At 40.6% G+C, this 16,340-nt stretch overlaps 1 protein-coding gene across 4 annotated transcripts in view; it reads right to left on the bottom strand.

The window, feature by feature from the left end:
- Positions 1-936: 936 nt before the first annotated feature.
- RANBP17 (RAN binding protein 17) overlaps positions 937-16,340 on the bottom strand; it is a 324,967-nt gene continuing 309,563 nt past the window's right edge. For all 4 annotated transcript variants that reach the window (XM_020992315.2, XM_078150547.1, XM_078150546.1 and 1 more), the window contains 3 exons: positions 6,106-6,204; positions 2,435-2,562; positions 937-1,335 (listed from right to left, as the gene is read on the bottom strand). In XM_020992315.2, the coding sequence (XP_020847974.1) occupies positions 1,239-1,335; positions 2,435-2,562; positions 6,106-6,204 (324 nt within the window). In that variant the 3' untranslated portion in view covers positions 937-1,238. The remainder of the gene's footprint in view (positions 1,336-2,434; positions 2,563-6,105; positions 6,205-16,340) is intronic.

The raw sequence follows: 16,340 nt of genomic DNA, 5'->3' as shown, positions 1-16,340 counted from the left end.
AAGAAATACCATTTGGTAAGAAATAATTCCATCATCAATCTGCATAATTACCTTTTGTTTGAAGGCAATGAGAGGGGTTTTTTTTGTTTGTTTTATTAAGGTGATAAATATGTTACTAAGCTGGACCATGAACATGATGACAATAAGTTATAAAATAAGGTGGTGCCCCCCTTGAATTAATATCATGCTTGCTTCTTTAGTTTCTTGAATTTTGGCTAAACCATTGATCTACATTTCCTTTCTCTTGGAAAAGTCATCAGAATGGTCATGTAATGGAAACATATTGTTCTTCACCTACTACAAGTTTCTATCTTTTTAAGTCTTGAACTTTCACCCCCCTCAGTACACACTGTCTTTGGCACCAACAAAGCCCATGGCAGGCCCATGAGCTTGCCAGGATGGATAGGCTGCATTTTCTATTTTAGATATACCCTTTCCCGATCACTTAAAGCTATATGGGAGTGAAAGGGCTTGTGCTCAGCAATGCCCAGTGCTTCAGAAGCTAGCCATCTCAATCTTTCCGAAGAAATGTTCTAGCACGTAGCAACTGCATGGCTTAATTCTTCTAGACTGAACCACTTCAAATTTATGCTAGTGAAAGGAAAACATTGTTTGTAAGTCATTTAATTGTATTACTGTCTCTCTGCTTTATCAGATGCCACTGTGTAGGAGAGCTCTGTGAGCAATCCCATGGGTCACCTCAGAGAGCTCCCAGCCTTGTTCTAAGTGCCCTTATCTCAGCGTCTCTAACATTTAATGTTCTATATTCATAGAAAAATAATGAACTTTATTAATTTAACAAGTTCAAATGGCATTTGTCTCAATCTCTGCTCCTCTATTTTAGTTAATGTAGCTCATGTTGAAGGCTGAATCCCTAATTTTTCTTCTAAAAATATTTGTGAATTCTCTGATTTCATAATCATTAACTAATACACATTGTGGAGCAAACCTGGGTTTATTTTGTTCTTTGGTTAAGTATCGTTTTTACACCATTTTACAGCAGTAGAAGAACAAATAGAAAGGTTGAAAACATTTCTTTTTTTTTTTAAAGCAAAGACTATGATTTTACATTGTTCTCATGCTTATAAATTCTTATAAGTAGGCCAGAATTATAAAAATGCAGATATTGTTTAAAAAAAATAATTTCCACTGGGCCAGCCAACATCAGCACACCGAGGCCCAAGCCTTCCAGAGTCTATTCAAAAACATCATTCTTCATGGGAGTCATTGACATTGGGTCAGCTCATCATGTCCAAACTGCCCACTTCTGTGCTTCCATCACTGCGTAGAGCTTCAGCCATATCTCTTCTGAAGACTGACAGATTTTGAGTGAATCTATAAGAAAAAAAGTTGACACATGATGAGAGAGTCAGCTTGTTTGCCTTTCTGTGGTGAGCCAGTTCTTCAGAACGTTGGACAGATCCATGCCTCTAAATGTTACTTACTGTCTGACTGACCTAAACGTAGAATCCCTCTCATTTTCCTAAGGAGACAGCTGAGCCTGGACTGCAGGGGTATAATAAGCCTGACTGTCAACATTAACACATTATCTGCCATTGTATTTTTTGGAGGACTGTTTCTGTTGAAGAGTTTTGTTCAGTGAGGTCATCTGGCCATGCCATTTTTCTCTTTATGGGCACCTTTAGATCAGCTGTCCTAGACTCCTTTTTCTGCTCCACATTTAAAGAACTGGTTCATAGGTCATATTTCCTCTGGGTCATGTCAGAGGCTCCCAAATGGTCTCATACCCAGCCTCAGGTGATTATGTGCTCAGCCTGGTGGAGACTCTTTTCCCCATGAAGCAAGTGTGCAAGGGAAAATGCCTGCCAGGATGCACATGCCTTAGTTTGGCATCACAATACTAATTCTCAGATATCAGAGAGTGGTGGCATTATTTAGTTGACAGACTTAAGCCATTCTCGTGCTGGAACTGCACCATATCCTTAAGAATAAAGATTAATTTATTTTTTTAATTTAAGCATCCTTTCCTTTTACATCATTTACACTTGTGATCAATGCAGGCCTCTTTTGCCTAAGGTTATGGGGGCAATTCAGGACTACTATTTGTGGTAAAGAATAATCCTAAAATGCAACATAATTGTGTTAAATATGAGGCAGTTGCTTCCCACTATGCCATTCTGAAAGCTACATGGGAACAAGAAGCGTCCATGCAACGTCTTCTGGCTGAGGGGCCATGAGCAGGTCATTTAACTTCTTGGTGAATCAGTTTCCTCAGCTGTCAAAAGGGAATGATAATATTTGTACCACCCATCTCACATGGCTGTTGTGAGAAAAGCATTTTGTAAACCCTAAGATGCTGCAAACACAATTTCTCAAACCCAGCAGGTAAATAGCTCCAGGGAGTTCCTACCCAACTAGCTGCCTGGTAGGGGAAAGACATTGCAAGCAGCAGTGCTTTTTGGGAAATACTTACCTGTCTCTGTTCTTTATCAGCAGGTTCTGTTCCACACCCTCCATCAGGCTCCTGAAACACTGGGCCAGGACTTCACGTTTGCCAATGGGCTGGCTGTTTATCAGATTCTCCCTCAGTTCACTGAAGTACTGTTAGGGGGCGAGCATTTTAGAAGACAAACCACAGGGCTCAGAATTCAGTACTGGGCTCCTCACAAGTTTAGGACTGGGGTGGGGAAGTGCCCAGCCCCCCACGACTTCCTCAGGTGACCCCCCCACCCAGGGCTTTATTTTTGCTTGCATGTGCATCAATGCCTGGCTAGTGAGCACTTCCATGCCTGCCTCCCAGAGAAGGCTCATCCCAGGCAGAGCTGTACTTCAAATTTTAGGGGGAACCTTGAACGAAGTGGAGACCTTCTTAACGGCAGGTTAAACTTACCAGTGGCCATCAAACCTCTCTTCAGTGTCATGCCATGGCTGCTCAGGAGGATGGTGTTCACTGTTCCTCCCTGGGAGTCTCAGGGCTTTCTTCCATGGTGTAGAGGGAAGGGTACTAGACTGAAGGTCAGAAGCCCTGGGTGTGAATCCCCTTCCTAATCTTTGTGACCACAGGCAAGTCAACTCACCTCTGAGACTTAGTTTCCCAAACATTTCTTGGAAGGAGATAATGATATTTGTAGTCTCTAGCTCCATGGTGTTGTGAGCCAAATGTTTTGTAAACTTTATCATAATATATAAATGTTGTTGTTGTTGTTGTTATCTGCAGGTTCTGTTTTTCTTCATCTAACCACACCTTAGTAGAGGGTGGTGGGGACTTTTCTAGGCTGAGAGTGAAGTTTTCTCAAACGTCTTAGTTTGGGATTAACTCAGAAATAGTGGTGATCAAACACACAGGTATGGACAGAAAGTGAGCATTGTGCAGTAGAAACAGAACCATATGCACAGTCAGAGCCCAAATCTGCTACATGCTATGTCAGGTGTCTGACTTCGTATCTTTGGACTTCTACTTTCTCATTTAAAACAAAGGGGTCAGAAGAGATGATCTAGTCCATCTAGGAGATCAATTCCACCTCTAGATCCTATGGAATAGTGAATCGAGTTGCAGAAAGCAGAGTTGTTAGGCCCTGGCACATGGGGGTGCCACATGATCCCTAATGTCAGGTTGCTTTGTCAGGTGAATCACTCTCCCAAATGACTCTGGACCACAGGTGTTAAACATGCAGGTGTCATGCAGCCCATAATACACCCAACATTGCTAGAACCAGATTAAAATGTAGTTGGGAAATATTTAACAATATAAATAAAAATACAATAAAGCATAGATGGTACTACATTTTAAAGCCAATTCAATATGTGGCCCACTGGGATCCTTGTGTGTGGATTAGTGGCACCCATTTCTATGCCAGACTGACATCACTGTATATGTCTTGTCATAAAGGACGGCACATGGTTTGTGGTGGTGGTAGAGGGAGAAGGAAGAGAGATCAGGTGCAGAGGAGAGAGAGGAAGAAGTCAGGAGTTCTTGTTCATTTCTGAGAGATCTTTTTGTGACACTAAGTGAAATATTTGACATTCTCGGCCTCTAGACAAATAACCACAAAGCCTCAGTCTCTCTGCTGGGGTCTGTTAGCTTTTACATAAACGCACACCGTTATGCTAAACACAGCTCCTAATCATTGGGAACAGTCTAATTTTAGCATAAAGGCAACATTTTGCCAGGTATATGTTTATTCTTTTGAGCCCAAATGGCATGATATTTAATTTCCATCACACACTAAAGCAGCTCACATCAAAAATACACATAATTAATATGTAGTCAGACTAATACTTAAATACGATATATCAGAGACATTATACTTAAACTACAGTGTCTTCCTGAACAAGATTGGGAATGCACAAAACTACTTATTTTTCTCTTTTATAATGATGCAGTGACTCACACCAAATAGAAAATTATTAGTTTTTCATCCCAAACCATGATATATTGCCTCCATCAGTAAAGTATAATATTGTGATGTCATAAGCCTTTTCTAAACACTGAATTTGCCCTTATTCCCTCTCAATCATTTTAAAAGAACTGCTCTCTTTTATAGAGCTTGGATTTAAATCACAATAACACTGAGGGAAGATGAATGACAGTGCTATTGCATGTGGCTAAAATTGGATACTTCAGCACAGGTGAATGATGAGACAGCTCTTCTCTTTTTGATATATTTTCTTCTTCTATTAGTTTCCTTCCATGGCTAGGATTTCAGTTTGAATTTTAATGTATGCGGCTGCCTCTAATCTCAATGTCTTTTTTCCCCAGTACTATCTTATTGTATAGACAATTCATTCTCCATAGCAGTAATATACTGCTCCCAGTGATGGCCTGAGAGACAGAACCATCATCGGGCACGATGCACAGTGTGGCCAACCTCACTTCAGTAGCCACATCTACGGCACCCCCCCCGCAATCTCCTGAATGCCAGGCCCTTTTCTTGCAGAGGAGTGTCAGTAGTTTCTAGGAGGATTTGACACAGACTCTTCAAATGGGAAAGATTTCTCTGGGGACTGAGGGAAAGTGGCGAGTGTTCGCTTTAGATGTGGACCAGGAGTTTTCGAGTCTGGGATGGCCCAGGATCAAGAGGCATTGGACATCAATAAATGGACCCATGGGTTGGGGTCTCAGATTTTGTTCTTTAGTCTGGCCACAAGAGCTGCCTAGGACTTTCAGGGGCGATGGGGAGAATTTAAAAAAATTGTTCTGTGTTAATGATTCATTTAAATCACCTTTAGTTTAAGCCGGCAACAAAGGCTGGCAGGGAATAAAAGACCCATCCTGCAACACAACAGGTGTTTCTCATGCCAAATGAAGGAGGATAAGTTCTGGGGCTGGGAAGAGGTACAGCACATAGGCCTTTGGGAAAAGCCAGGCCTGGGGGAGCGAGAGGAAACTCCTGGCCTTTTCCCAGGGCTCAGAACTGAGAGATGGTTCAACAGAGGCCAGTCCCTTCAGCTCTAAGTCTTACTGTCCTTCCTTGTAAAATGAAGAGAATGCTGCACTACCAGCTCACAGGGCTTCTGTGGGGAAAGTGTTCCATACACCTGGAAGTGCTAGAGAAATGCACTGTTATCTGTAAAACTGGCCTCCGGAAGAAAGAGGATGCTGTATTTGGATTGGCAATGATTTCAGACTGCTGAAGTCTGCAGTCAGCTGCCCTGAGCAAGATGGTTCAAACTCCATGAAGGGAGTAGAGAGAAAAAAGGTAACTCCTTGATTCCTTGCATCCTCTGACTCCCCACGTGGGAATGATCACAGGGCTGGGAACTGTAGTGTCTCTTTAGCCAAAAGACATTGACATCAGATAAGAATGACTACCACCTCAACAGTACTTTAAGGCAGGTGAAGCCCTTCCCTTATAACCACCCAGTAAAGGCAGAAGTACCATTGTCCTCACTATTGTTTGGAGGGGGAACATGAGACCCAGAGATGTGAAATGACTTCACCTGAGTGTGGGAGCGAGGAGCTGCCCCCAAATCTCCCAACTACACTGTTCTTTTGGCCATTCCCCATCACCTCTGTAGGAGAAGCTGATGACCTCATTGTCCCTTCCTCACTCCCACCTGCCAACAATACCAGTGTAACCCATCCCCACCCCTAGCTGCCTCTTCCTGAGGTCAGCACCATCGTCACTCATCTGTTACACTAACCTTCTCATTGAGTAGTATAAGGCCCAGCAGAGGCCTTGACACTGACCACTGGTTCCGACAGTCCTCAAAAATGATGATGTTCATGAGGACGGACATCATCTGAAAAAGAATGATGTGCATAGAGTCGGCACTGTTGGCTTGGAGTCTCCCCAGATTAGTTTCTTAGGTGCCCCCTCACCTGCTTGGGACAACAGCCATGATAGCCTCTTCTGGAAAACAGCTCAATTCTTGTAAACCTGTACACTCCATAGAGAAGTAGTCAACTGGGAGTGGAAAGCGTGCAATCACCCAGTTTCAGAACTGTATTTAAACAAACTTAGTATCTAAAGAGGTCCAATGGGCACCAATGAGGCTAACAAGGAACTGATTTCCATGTTATTCACCCAAAGAAGAATTAGGGGAATAAGTCAACAGTATCTACTTTTCAATCAGGAATATTAAATGATGGGGACAGCAAAATTTATTTTCCAAGAAAAGGCAGAAGCACAAGAGAGGAGAGAACTAAGGTAGGTGCTGGAAGTCTCTGCCTGAGCTCACATGAAATTCTCCATAGCAAAGAGACAGGCAAGAACTAAGAGCGTGTGTTGGATGCTTCACAGACCCCCTTGGGTATAGGACTCTCAAGTGCAGAGGAGGAAATTTCAATCCTTGCCTTTCCTGCCTTAGCTTATGGCCCTTCTTTATGACTGAAGAATCAGGCACACAGAAATAGGATAGTCAACCTGTTTGTTCTGGCTGCTAGGCTACTTCCTGGTAGTCTCACTGGATCATACAAAAATATTTCCATACACATATCTAGCCCAATCCCTTGGCCTGCTTTTCAGACCCTGCTTCTCACCCTCTCTAATCTTGGTACTTCCCCAACTTCACCTTCCCTCCTCCCCACCCTCCCCCCAACTCCTTAAAGGGGGAGAGGCTGCATGTGGTGGAAGGATATATCCAACCACTTTCCTAGGATTTTATATTTCCTCTGTCCTAAGTCTGAGTTGTCATTTCCCTTAAGAAAGCAGTTCAGCTTTGGGTATTGGCAGCTGGGGTGTTATCTTTTCTGATTTCTATGTGTGACTTTAGGCCAATTATTTAAATTTCATGTGTCTTAGTTTTAGTATTTGTAAAGTATAGATAACAATAAATACATCCCAGGGGTGTTGTGAGATATCAACGGGATAATACATGTGAAAGTGCTGTGAAAAGTAAAAGATTTCTAGTCATAGTAATAAGTTACCTTCCAGCTCTAAAATTTTGTGCCTCTCTACTTTAATAAAACATCTGTGATATCTAGCACAGATATACCTTCCATTGGTATACATCACAATTCCTTCTCATTCTTGCTTATGTTTTACCATATAAATCCTCCATCGAGAGCTACCCATTATAATATAATAAGGCTGGTGATTTAGGAAATCTTTAATACCAGTTGGGTATTAACTGTCTGTCCAGCAGCTTTGGAGACAGTTTGGGTCATAATACCATAACTGAGAGGAGAATCTGCAAATACAGAAGAGACTACATGTCTGCAACAGAGACCACATTTCAACAAGCGACCCAAAGTCATGGAGCCACAAAATAAAATGACAAAAAAAAGGAACAGATCTACTGAGGCAATCTAAAATGTTATGGGCTTCACAATCTGGAGGCAGAATGAATATTTTCATGGAAAGGATTCAAGTCAGTGGCACCAAAACTCCTTCCATAAATGACGAAGCATCCTGAAGTGATGTGCCAATTACTTTATACAGTACTCTTGTGGATTCATTTCTCTGAATGCATGTATTTATGTCTGTAATAAGCAAGGGAATGTTTGAATAAAATACTTTTCTAAAAATAAAGTTGGCTAAAAAGAACTTTTCTTTCATTCTTGTGGAAAAATTGAAATCAGTGAAGCAAATCTGTTCAATTGATATTATTATAACATTCCATTTCCAGAAGACTTTTTCTAATAATTATGAGGTTGACCTGCAGCAGGACCTAGAAAACAAACATCCTTCCAAGAAAGAGCTGAGGACCGAGAATCAGAATCTTTGAGAATAAAAATCACATTCAATTCAATGGGAAATTTTTGGTGGGAAGTTTCTTCCACATGTTAGTGAAATGCCTAGTGTGGGTAGTAAAGATGCTCTCATGTACAATTCTCAGTTAGTGTTCAAACCAAATTTCTTCAGGTGAGAAAGGAAGGGGACAATTCAAGGGGTAGGGACCAATCGTTTGGAACACTTGGTGTAGAGGAAGTGAGCATGCCCATTTCAGAGTCTTCCTACCATGTGAGGTTGAAAGCTCATTTTGGTTTCTGGTATGCTAGAACAGTTATTTTAACCTATTGCAAAGGGTCATGCCTTTAAACATTTTTTTTTACATGTACTTAAAAACCTTCCTGTTCCAAATAAGTAAGAGTGAAGTCTGAGAGGTAACTAATTGTACATTCTGTGTGACTTGATCCATCATTTATGCAGAGTGAAAAAGTTTATAGAGAAACCAAAGTCTTTCAGTACTACTGTAAAGCTGCTCCTCCAAAGCATAGTGAACTTGGTGTACTGGGTTTGAGGAATCTCATTCTAATAAGAAGCAGATTACCTGCTTGTCTTGCTTTTGGAGATGAAAGTTCTAATTTAAGTATACTTACCTGCCTTCTCTCTGGAACAGTAGCTCTTCATAAGCGCTCCACTTAGAAACTAGAATTGAACTAATGGTAGGTCCATTACAGTAACCTCTCAACTACCTGTCCTAACTGAGGGCAGCAACGGCATGGATAAACCAAATCAATGCATAGTCTAAGTCTCACACTGGCTTTGGCAAGTGTTTGGCTACTGATATTCTAATCTAGGTGCTTGTGATGTTTTGGGAAATGAGAACAATCAAACAAAATATGAAGCTGCTCTGATTATGTGATTCACAAAAAGAGAAAACTGTTTAGCTTACTCATAGCCTCACTCATTAACCCTGAAAAAAGAAAGATCCTTTTTATGTCTGAATTGCTAGGTAAAGTGTTACTCTTGATATGCAAGTTGGAAGCTGGATAGGGTCAAGACCAGATCAGAATGAAGGCTGAATAGGAATGAAAATAACCAATTAGGCAGGGTAGTGATCACGGGGAGAAAGATTTGTAGGGGTGAGGAGGAAGAAGAACAATGTGGATATTAACAGGGCCTCAGTAAGGAGATGTGATCAATTCTGACCACAGCCAGCAGCCCGGCTTGTAAATGTGCAAAAATACAAACTCTGCAGATTGGAAGGAAGACTGGACCTCTTCCAAAAATCAGTAAACTCTCCACAACATGGAGCACTAAGGCATATGCATATCAACCGGCACACTCCTTACAATGGCAGTATTTTTACGTAACAATGGTCACAGGACCATAGATTTGGGGCTGAAAGAGACTTCATAAATCATTTAGTCTATCCCCTTCATTTTATGGGTGAAGAGACAGAAGCCCAAAAAAGTTAAGTGACTTGCCCAAGGTCACATAGGTACTAAGTTGCAAAGCTAGATTTCAAACTCAGGTCCTCTGACTTCAAATTAAGTACTCCTTCCATTGCACCAGGATGCTTCCCTCATGACTCTTATGAGTCTAGTCATCAGCTCACACCGTTTGATACTTCAGCCCACGAACAAGATGTACAGGTTATATGTCTACAACAAAGAAAGCTGGTAATATGTCTGTGCAACAGAAACACTGAAATCTGCACTCTATTTTGAGAGCTTAAAAAAAAACCCCAACAAAACCTTCTGTATAGACCTCTATGGTACCATAAAGATAAATGAAGAATTGGAGTCTCAGCACCCTCCACAGTCAGTTTGCTTCTTTCTTGGTCTTCTGTCACAACTCAGTCCTCTCTCCCACCACCTGCCTTTTCTGGCTACCACTTCGGTCCCACCATCTGTTGATTGGCTAAGGGGCCCCTAAGGTGTCTGGAAAGAGAACCCAGAGTTGTTACCCCCTGACAGCTCCCAGCAGACTCTGCTTTTTTTCATCAAAAGTTTTTTGCAAATTTGTCGAAAATATTTTTAGAACTTCTAGATGAACAAAAATCAGCAAGATGAATTCAGAACACTTTTAAAAAGGGGTTTCCTTCTTCTTACTGGCAGACCAGCAATACATCACAATTTAAATTAAAATAATTATAAACATTTAAAAATGTCCTCATTTACTTCGTCCTGTCAGACATCCTTTGAAAAATGAGCACTTAATATTGTGAGCATGTGATTGTTATTCCTTTCCCATTCCAGCTTCTGGGACTTTTGAAGATGATACCTGAGGAGATCCCAACAAGTTCTGAAGAGGAAGGTAAGAAAACCTCCAAAATGACTCCCAAATCCATGCCTGACACTCACTTACAAGGATGAATTAAGTTGTAACCAAACTGCTGATAAATGTTTGCCTTCGCACTCTTTGCTTTTGTAAGTGTGGGGGTAGACCATAGCCTGGATTTTTAGTATTCCTCAGCATTCTCAGCAAATTCACCCCATGCTCTGAGGCTAGCGTGGGTCATAACTGCTAGAGTATAGGAGTGCAGGAGAATCCAAAGACTGCCACTTGAGGAAAAACAAGACATAACTGGCTAGCACTCTTTAAAGGCAGCCAGTGGCTGTTGTTACAAAGAGCTGTTCCTGAGGCCACATGCACAGTAGATATTGAAATGTGATCCTGCTCAAATTAGATAATAGTCATCATTAGGGAAAAGGAATCAATTGTTTTCTTCGTCTGCTGTCTACCTCTGTGATATGAGTGGAATGATATGTAAGATGACAGGAACAGACGAATAAGCATATATTTAGTTATTTTTACCTACCCAGTTTAACCAAACCATGGTAAGCATGTTATGTTCAATCTTTTAACATTGAGTACATATTAAAAACATTCTCAAGTGCTCAGCATCTTTACAGTCTCATAAGAACAGAAAGCATTGAGCATTTGAGATGAGAATTCTCATGCTCACTAAGTGCGAGATGATGTTGGCCTGTTTTTAGGAAATGAGATAGTCCAGTCAATTAGCGTGTGGCCCGTTCTCCTTTGGAAAAACACTTGGAGAGACGCCTACTTGGCCTCTGTACAATGCTGGAAAGAATCAAAACGACAAGGGCACTGGCTGAGCTCTGCAGCTTGGAGCTGGCCTCAGCCCTGGGTGAGGAGGGAGTGTGCAGGACAGCTCTTCCAAACTAACTGCACTCACCTACTTTTCACAAAGTCCAAAAGATGATTTGCCCCACAAGTGAGGGATGGCACAAACTATTTAAAAATTGTTCCATCCCTTGTCAAACTTAAGGAAAGACACAGTGGAATTTTGCTGTGGCATCAATTTTTTCTATTCCTAACAATGCCCTTGTTCTTGAAATGTTCACTTTAATCATGGTTTATTTAAGGAGGAATTACCTGGAAGTGTCCTAGCTTATCTGAGAGAAGATAAACTTAGAATGGAACTTCAGAATTAATTAATTGAGAGGACTGCCTGTAATGTGTCTATTCTGAATGTTACCGAACACATCACAGGAAAAAGTTTTATTTTCCGCTGTTGAAATAAATTATAATAAAGAATTCATTTCAGCAGCCGAAATGTATGGTAGAGCAAGAGCACAAAATTGAGTATACTACCCTGCAAGTCTCCTTCCTGTATCTTCATTATCTATCTGAAACTTTTTACCCCGAGTGGTAAATCATATTTCAAGGGGCTGAAGATACCATAAAGCAGACTTGCTGCACTAAAATAAAACCAGGAAATCAAGGCAGCTTGGACTGCTTTAGGATTTGCCACTCAGCCTGTGAGCAGATTTCTCCACACCACCTCCCCCCTCCTCCCCAATCCTGCCAACACTACACAAAAAACTCTTCAAATTAATGAGGAAATTAAACATTATTAGTAGAAATACCATCTATGCTCTCCTTTGAGATAATTTTGTATTCCCACCTCTTGGGGAAAGTTAGTACCCGATTCTTCCATTATTGAAAGGAATAGTTTTTAATTATAAAGAAGTCTTCCTCTAATTACCTACAAGGTAGAGCAAAGGTAGTTTGGCAAGGTGACACTTGTGTCTAGAACATATTATTGCCAACTTGAATTCCACACAATGTCTCCAGGGAGAGTTTTAGGGGCCGGGGTGTGTCTTCAGGCACCAAATAGGAAATGGCAAATCTACATATACTTATCAAATAATTGACTATTAGATCTGGAAGGGCTTTCAGAGATCATCCAGCTCAAGCCATTCATTTAAATAGGCCAGGAAACTGAAGCTCAGAGAGGAGTGACTGGTACAGGGACACACAGCTTTCTGGAGGAAGGTGACAAGGACATAGGGAAATTTTAACTTAGACTCTCTCCACTTTTCTATTGAGACTGGAGACCTGTTCCACTTGATTCCCATCATCACCACTCTACAAGTGGTCAAATACAACACCCCTTGATTTCTACCCTAAGTCTCCTCTAATTCATGGATTTTTAGAATCTGGAGTTGGAAAGGACCTTAGGTGTCATATAAACCATTCCCCTCTATGAAGCACCAAACCTCCTCAACAGCATTTCTGACAAGGGCTCAACCAGTCTTTTACTTGAAATCTCCAGCTTTTTTGGAAATACAATCTCTCTCTCTCTCTCTCTCTCTCTCTCTCTCTCTCTCTCTCTCTCTCTCTCTCTCTCCAGTCACACTGATAATGTTAATAAATTTAGACCATGAAAAACATGAGTGCCAAATTGGGGTTTTTAAATAGAAAGAACAGTTATGATGTCAAATTGCCCTGGTAACGCCAGAGATGGGCCCTAGGAGCCTTCTGTTTGGCAATCTAACAATGTAAACAAACTATTAACTTCCCAAATCAGGAGCAATGAAAAGGCTACTAAGCAGCTTAAATGTATTTGCATGACAGAGCTGACTACAAGCACATGTTTACATTAAATATTCAGTAATAAACTAAACTCTAACTGAGGCCATTCCAAAGACAGAGAGAGAGAGAGAGAGAGAGAGAGAGAGAGAGAGAGAGAGAGAGAGAGAGAGAGAGAGAGAGAGAGAGAGAGAGAAAGGGAGTAGGGGAATAGTGTGCTACTTTAGTGAATAGTCATCACAACATTTCTCAATGAATATCATATTTCACAACAGAATAACATAAAGGATAATGGCATGAGGGCATCTGATGCAGTCATCAAAGCAGAGTGCAATGAATATTGTATTTCATAATAAATATATTACCCCTGCAGAAGGAGGTTCAAAGTTTCATTGCCTCTCATCTGTCACAACACTCTCCTTGATTTCCTGTAGGGATTCAGTTAGATGGACCTAAAAATCCTCACAGGCTCCAGTGGGGGATTATTTTACATGTCACATTCAAAATGTTTTCATGTGGGAAAAAGCAGCATTTATGCAGGAAACTCACAAGACATGTCAAAAACATTTTCCATCAAAAAGAATGGTTATTCCAAGGTTTAGACTTAGGTTGCCTTTTTTTAAGATTTCCTTGTTTTTTAAAAGTCCCACAAATGGTTTCACTTAGATACCCCTATGGAAAAGTCAATGTGGTAGTGAAACTGTTCACATAAACATAATATCAAGATTGAGGATACTGATGCTCCCTAATTATTACTTTAAGTACATTTTAGAAAAGAGCAGAAATGTGAATCTAGGTAGGGGCTTTAAGGCAGTGTGCCACAGTGAAAAGAGGGCAGTGGAAAAAGGAGTCCAAAAAGACTTTGGTTTGAGTTCCAGCTTGGGCATTTGTTAGCACTGTGACCTTGGGCAAGTGATATAAATAGGAATCACTACTTAACCTTACTTGGCTTCAGTTTCCTCATCTGTAAAATAAAGGGGAAGACTTGATGACCTCTAAGGTCCTCTCTAACTCTATATTTATGACCCCCAAGAACCCATAAATAATATAATGAAGTTATCCAAGACACAGCTTAGAATGGTTAGAATCCTTCACAATTTGACTCCAACCCAGTGTTCCAGGCTTACTGCATTGTTTTCACCTCTGCCTCCAGACTTCCTAATTTCCTTCTCAGGTGCCCCCTCCTGAATGAAGCCTTTCCCGATTCTCTAAGATCCTGTGCCCTTTCCCTGCCTCCCACTCCTCCCCTGAAATTACTTCACACTCATTTTGTATAAATCTTATACTTACTAATTCATGTTCATGCAGTTTTCCCCCATGAGCTCCCTTAGGCCAGGACTATTTTGTTTTTGTCAATGCACATAGCAGATACCCAGGCACAAAGTTGTCGTTTAAAAAATACTTGTTGAATGAATGATTGAAAAGTATGGACTTGTAGTAAGGAAGAACTGGGTCTGAATGTTGGCTCTGCCATTTACAACTTGGGCAAATCACTTCAACTCTATGGGCCTCAGTTTCCTCATCTGTAAAATAAGGGGGTTGAACTGAATGACCTTTAAGGTCTCACTGAACTCTAAATCTATGATCTATAATCCTAGATGCGTGAGTATGGGAGAGTCATCTAAGTTCTGTGAACCTCAGTTTACTCATCTGTAAAATGAGGATAATTATACCTATAGTACCTACCTCACAGGGTTGTGAGGCTCAAAGAAGATAAGGTATGTAAAATGTTTTGCCAAATCTAAAGGGTCATATAAGTGTCAGTGATTATTACACCCATTCTCTATAGGGCCCAGATATTTGCAAACATAGTTTTATAAGTAGTTATTTATGGAATTGGAAAACATCCCTATTCCATCCAATGAATCTTATAGTCCAAGTAGCCATGGAATGTGCTACCCTAAACAACTTGGCTTCTTGTTCCAGGGCTCTGAGAGGAGATGGATCCTGCCTGACTTCCTGCCTTTGGGTAAAATTATTCTAAGTTGCAGTTCTTCCTTCTCTATTTGCCAACATTTTGAGATCTGGATCTTCCATCACTTCCCTTGGCACATGATACAAAACTTAATGACATCCATCGTCAGCAACAGTTCTTATTGTCTGGAAGTTTGTTTTATCTTGATACTCAATGTTTTATTTTTTTCTTTCTTAATAATATCCAATTATACCCATCTTCCATCATGCCATGCTAAGTAATTCCTTTTCCTCCTTGGCATTTACATCTTTGAGCATTTTTTTTTAAATTTAAATTTTTTTTTTTTGGCTAGGCAATGGGGTTAAGGGACTTGCCCAGGGTCACGTAGCTAGTAAGTGTTATGTGTCTGACGCCAGATTTGAACTCAGGTACTCCTGAATTCAGGGCCGGTGCTCTATCCACTGTGCCACCTAGCTGCCCCCTATCTTTGAGTATTTATAGATTTATCAAATTCTCCATTTTGCTGTCATTTGGGCAAGTTATTAGCTTCTTTAATTTGCACCCAGAAGCCAGGCTTTTTATTCCTTATTAATTACTTGAGTTATTCTTCTTGAGGATTTCCCCAATTTGTATTTATCTTCTCCATGACACAGGATGCCCAGACATCAGGGGATAAGGGGTTTCTTTTTTCTGGTGTGGTAAATAAGAGACTAATATCTGTCTTGGCTAGGACTCCTGTTTTCCAAAGTGCAGTCTCCAAAAATAATGGGCAAGCCTTTTGAAGGAATAAAAAATTCTTCTGGAAGTTTTCTAGGTCTGTCACATTTCCATTTAAAGTGAAGTCACCAAGTATTTTTAAACACCTAAAGAGTGCCTTGAACTTTCTGCTTCCATTCCTAAAGGTCGTTAAAGACTCTTTCCTAGATGATTAAACTCTAATGTTGAGCACCATCTCCTCCCCCACTACCTTACATTTTTAATTTTAAAAAAATTATGAAAACTGGACTTGGAATCAGGAGACCTGACAGAATCTCGTTCTTCTGTTTACTAGCTTATGTCACCTTGTGACAAAGCACAATCTCTCTGAGCCTCAGTATCCTCATCTGAAATAAGGGAAATATGTGTAATACCTACATCACTGGGTTGTTATAAAACTATAAACAGTAAAGCACTATACAAATGTAAGGGTTCAAAAATTATTACTATGGTAGTACTGGTATCTATGTAATATTAAAAGAACTAAAAGAAGTTATGCACTGGATTGAGCAGATCCTCTAAAGAGGACTTACTAAAAGGTATAGAGAAGAATCACACAGGATGAGGAATTATGGATTACGGTCTGCATCGCTGTCTGTGCCAGTGGGATCACCCATCCATTTAAGTGTTGAAGTACTAGGTTACAGAAACCCAGGATGAAGCCAAAATATATTTTTAGTTACATATTTGGGGAATTCAAGATAGTGGAAGAGTATTTTAAGGAATGAATGAATCAGCTTTGGGATCATTTCACA

The sequence above is a fragment of the Phascolarctos cinereus genome, unplaced genomic scaffold (genome assembly GCF_003287225.1).
Source record: "Phascolarctos cinereus isolate Bilbo 61053 unplaced genomic scaffold, phaCin_HiC Scaffold_2;HRSCAF=192, whole genome shotgun sequence".
Lineage (NCBI taxonomy): Eukaryota > Metazoa > Chordata > Mammalia > Diprotodontia > Phascolarctidae > Phascolarctos > Phascolarctos cinereus.
This window is presented reverse-complemented; position numbering and strand designations above follow the sequence as displayed.